Here is a 4,628-nt window from a genome sequence, read left to right as displayed (position 1 = left end):
CGGGAGGGCAGGGAGACCCCGCAGCGCCCGCCTGCATCCCGCACAGCTCCCGGGGACAGAGCTCGCCGCGGGTCCCGGGGGGCGGCGCTCCCGGGGTCCTGGGAAGGGGCGCTGGCCCGGGCGGACCCCGCTCCCGGCGGGACCCTGTTTGTTCCGGCCGCGCTCCAGACGCAGCCCCAGGAATTTGGCAGCCCCAGAGGTCTCCAGCTGCCGCGCCGAGGGGCCACCCCCTCCCCCCCCCGCCAGCCCCCGGGCTGCTGACCCCTCGCCGCGGGGACCCGGGTGCGTTTTTGGTCGGTGCGGGTTTGCCGTGCGTTGGCCAGCGCGGGGCTGCAGGGGCTGGGGTCCGCGGGACCACACGGAGCTCCCCGACAGCGAGAGAGCGATGCCTGTTTCAGAGAGGTGGGGTTCACCCCCAACCCTCTCCCGGCCAGCGCGGGGCTGAGCCATGGGGTTGTGTCAGGGACCGATCCGGGACCACCCAGGCCCCTCCCTGGGCCAGCATTAGCAGGAGCCACAGGTGCTCCCCGTGAGCCCAGCCCATCGTTGGGCCTGCAGGTGAGGAGCCATCGTTTGCTCCATGGGGGCTTTCAGGAATAAACCTCCGTTGCTGTGACCTCGCCAGGGGTCCTGGAGCTCAGGGAGGGGGGGTCTCTGTCTGTGCTGCGGTGGCCGGAGGCTCATGTGGACTCTGGGCTCAGTGCTGGAGCTTCGGGACCGTGTGTGGCGTCACCACCCCTCGGAGCTGGCTCATCTCGGGGGGCACCAGGTGCGGGAAAGGAGGATTCAGGCCCTCCTGGCCCCAAGCACGTGGTGGGTGTCCCCCAGCCCATGGAGACCCCCGCGGCAGGGCCGTGGCTGTGGTGCAGCTGTGCCGCGGGGGTGCGGGAGCGCTGAGATCAGCGGGTGCGGCCGGGATTCCTCGGCTCCCGCCGGCGCTGTCTGGCGGCTGATTTACGGGGATGTTATTGCCAGCAGCATCGCGTCGTCCCAGCAACCGGGATGCAGCCCCCACCGCCCCCCGCCCAGGTCCCCCCACTCAGTGTGGGGCTGGGAGCGGGGTCCCTGCTCCCCTCTGGCTCCGTGCCAGAGACGGGTCCCCCTTCCCCACTGCCGGTTGTTTACCGGGCGCAGGGCGTGGGAAGGGTGAGGGCGCCCTAAAGCGCGTTAGCAGATGGGGAGAGAGCGAGCGGCCAAGTTGGACGGAGGCTGCGGTTGCTGCGCGGGGCCGCCCCGGCTTCCGCCCCTGACTCACTTGGCCACCGGCGGGGAGGAAAGGCCGTGCCATGGGATGCCAAGTGCTTGCCCTGAGCGCACAGGGGGCATGGCGGGGGCTGTGCCAGGCCGTGCTCCGGTGCGGCCCTTTGGCAGTGTGGGCTGACCGGTTGTGCCCTGGTCGGTGGCACGTGGTGCAGCTGCGGGGTCTGGCTGCTGGCACCCGGCCGTGGCGATGGGGTGTGAGGCAGGTTGTGCCATGCCCAGGCTGGGTCTCAGTGGGGGGCAGCAGACCCTCTCATCGACCCTACCCGCCCAGGCAGTGGGGTGCAGGGGCTCCCCAGGAGCGTGGTGGCCGAGGGGCGGCGTGTCCCGGTGCTGCCCGCCTGGCGTCGGTGGGGCTGGGCGTCCTCCCAGGTGAGGCCTCTGCCTGCGCCGGGAGAAGAAAGGGGCTTTTGTGCTGCGGGAGGCCGGGGCCGAGTGGGCAGCCCCGAGCGCGGGGGGCGCGGGGGCCACGGGCTGCTTGGCGGTAACCGAGCCCGACCCCTTGGCATTTGCTGCCTTCGCCGCTTCCCACGGCGGGAACAAGCGGCGCGTTCTGCAGGCGGCGGTGGGAGAAGAAAGGCTGCCTTGTCCGCCCCAGCGGTGGGGCGCCGGCCGGGGCGGCCACGCTCCCGCCCCGCATTCCTCCGGCAGAGCCAGCTGGGGACCCCAGGGACGGCCGTGAGGAGCCAGGTGAGGGGCTCTGCTGGGGCAGGGTGCGATGCCAGGGGGCCAGGGGCCATCAGGGTGGGTGTCGGGGAGCAGCCAGACACTGGAGTCCCCCCCAGCCCCTGGGATGCCTGTGGAGCGGGGGCTGGGGGCTGGAGGGGGTTTGGGCAGCAGGAGGGGGTCCCCATTCCCTGAGCAGCAGGGCCGGGGTCCCCCGCGATGCTCCCCCATGATGCTCCCCCGGCAGAGCCGTGATGGGAAGGGGTTAACACCGGCGCAGGATCCCACCCTGGCCCCACTCCCTTCCTATCCAGGAGCCCAGCCCCTCCTGGCTTTTCCTCCTTCCCGGATGCTGAGGGGGGCCTGGGAGCAGGGGCTCGGCCAGGCTGCGGGGCCTGTGGGTGCTGGGGAGCGTGACCACCCCCAGGGGACATGGGGACGCTGCTGCGGAGGGTCCCGCTCAGTGCTCGGGCCAGGAGCGGGTGGCAGGTAAGGGAAAGTGGGGGGTCCCTCTTCAGTAGGAGCTGCTCCCCGCGGTGCTGCCTCTCTGCTCCCCCAGCCCAGTTGCCCCCATCCCACGCAGGGCAGCCACGGTCCCCACGGAGCCCTCGCTGTGGGGTGGCCGTCCCTGGCGTTGCGTGGAGCCTCCCGGGCTCCATCCCAGCCCTGGATCCCACGCCTGGTGTTTTCCAGCATTTCATTTTTTCCGCAGTGTGTAATAGCCGCCCGGTCGCCCCCGCAGCCCAGCCGGGCGCTGGCCGAGCTGGAGAGGGGTCCCTCACCCCACAAGATGCTGGGGCTGGCGGGACCGTGGGGCCATGCTGCAGGGAAACGGGCCCCTCCCGGTGTCCCCGGTTGCCCCGGGACCGGGGTCCATACTGGGGACAGGAGAGCACTCCCCGTTTTGGCTGCCCCCGCCTGCCTGGGAAGGGTTAAGCCGCGTTCAGCGGCCGGGCGGAAGGGAGGGACGTGGGGAGCAGCAGACGGTAAATTTAGTAACCCCGGAGCATCCCGGGCTGTGACGGTGGCATGAGTGCCGGGTGACGGAAACCGTTCCTCCCCCGGCTGCCTCCTGTCCCTGCAGAAGGGCAGCGGGTGGCAGCGGCGGCTCTGCCAGCCCAGCGTGTGCCAGCCACAGGGCTCGGGCACCCTGAGGGGCTGCCACCGCCCGGCTGGGTGGGATCAAAGGTGCGTGCCCGGGTGCCAGGGCTGGGCTCTCATGGCAGGTATGGGTGATGCTGGGCACGGCTGGATGCTCTGCCTGCCCTCGGCCACCAGTGGCCACGGGGGTCTTGGCTGCCTGTGGCTCTTGGTGTTTGGGGTGTGCATTCCCTGCAGTGGCTCCCTGAAGCCGGGGCGGCATGCCGGCTCCTCTGGCACTGTGTCCTGGCCTGATGCTTGGCGTGAGTTTCCCTGGGTGAGGATGTTCGGTGGCCTTGGGGCAATGCGGCAGGGCCAGAGCTCAGGAGGGGAGTCCCTTTGCTGGAAAGGCGGATTTTGGGCCGGGTGGGGCAGTCGAGGCGTGGGATGTGTGGGAGGAACGCGCAGAACCGTGCCCAGCATGGCCGCCTGTGCCCACCTCCTCCATCTCTCCTGGCAGCAGCCTGTGCCTGAGAGCACCCGGCGTCTCCGAGCAGGCACCATGGAGGCACCCAGCAGGGCCCCTGCCAGCCCGACCCGCCGAGTCCAGACCATCATCCAGGTGAGCACATGGAGCTGTGGGACCCCTGCCTTATGTGGGTGTGGGGGTCTGCCCAGGAGCCCCTTCTCCTCCGCTGCCAGCCCTGCCCCAGGCTGCCCTCCAGCCTCCCCTCACCCTGATCCTATTAGGGGATCGGTGGCAAAGCCAATTGAGCAAAGAGCCTGGCAGCTCGGATCCTCTTAGACACAGCCCAAGCCCTTGGGATCTTCTCCAGGGGGACAGGAGGGAGCCCCCAGCTCTGGCATCCCAGTGCCGGAGCGTCCTGCCACCTGTGGCTGTGCCCGGGCACCGCTCCCTGCCTGCGCCGCTGCGGTTCCGGAGCAGCCCGGGGTCCATGAGCATCCTGCCCTCTCCTCCTGCAGAACAGCCCCCTGGACCTGATCGACACGGGGAAGGGGCTGAAGGTGCAGACGGAGAAGCCACACTTGGTGAGCCTGGGCAGCGGCCGGCTCAGCACCGCCATCACCCTCCTGCCCCTGGAGGAAGGTGAGTGCCGCTGCTGGGGGGGGTCCCCGCGGTCACCCCAGAACTTGGGACGCTGAGCCGCCCTCTCTGCCGCAGGGAGGACCACCATCGGCACGGCTGCGAAGGACATCGTCCTGCAGGGCCCTGGCCTGGCGCCCCAGCACTGCTACATTGAGAACGTGCGGGGGACCCTCACCCTGCACCCCTGCGGCAACGCCTGCGCCATCGACGGGGTGCCACTGCGGCGGCCCACGCGCCTCACCCAAGGTAGGGACGCTGCGGGCTCCTCCGGGGTCAGACATCGGGGTGTTTGGGGGTCCATCCCGCGGCTCTGTGTCCCCTCTGGGGTGCTCCTGCCTCTTTGCCGTGGGGCACGGACGTGCTGGACGCGGGCACCGTTTGGGCACTGGGGCTGTGCAGCGCGAGACGGAGGGCAGAGGGTCAGTCGGGGCGGTGCTGGGCAGGGTCTGGTCCCCGCAATTGCGCCCATTTCGCAGACAGATGCTGAGGCAGGTTCGGAAAGGGGAGATGGAGG

At 70.6% G+C, this 4,628-nt stretch overlaps 1 protein-coding gene across 1 annotated transcript in view; it reads left to right on the top strand.

Moving 5' to 3' along the window:
- Positions 1 to 2,300: 2,300 nt before the first annotated feature.
- PHLDB1 (pleckstrin homology-like domain, family B, member 1) overlaps positions 2,301 to 4,628 on the top strand; it is a 19,170-nt gene continuing 16,842 nt past the window's right edge. The window contains exons 1-4 of the mRNA XM_014949508.1: positions 2,301 to 2,415; positions 3,527 to 3,628; positions 3,991 to 4,114; positions 4,190 to 4,360. Of these exons, the coding sequence (XP_014804994.1) occupies positions 2,359 to 2,415; positions 3,527 to 3,628; positions 3,991 to 4,114; positions 4,190 to 4,360 (454 nt within the window). The 5' untranslated portion in view covers positions 2,301 to 2,358. The remainder of the gene's footprint in view (positions 2,416 to 3,526; positions 3,629 to 3,990; positions 4,115 to 4,189; positions 4,361 to 4,628) is intronic.

Source organism: Calidris pugnax, unplaced genomic scaffold (assembly GCF_001431845.1).
Source record: "Calidris pugnax isolate Ruff unplaced genomic scaffold, ASM143184v1 scaffold180, whole genome shotgun sequence".
NCBI lineage: Eukaryota > Metazoa > Chordata > Aves > Charadriiformes > Scolopacidae > Calidris > Calidris pugnax.
This window is presented reverse-complemented; position numbering and strand designations above follow the sequence as displayed.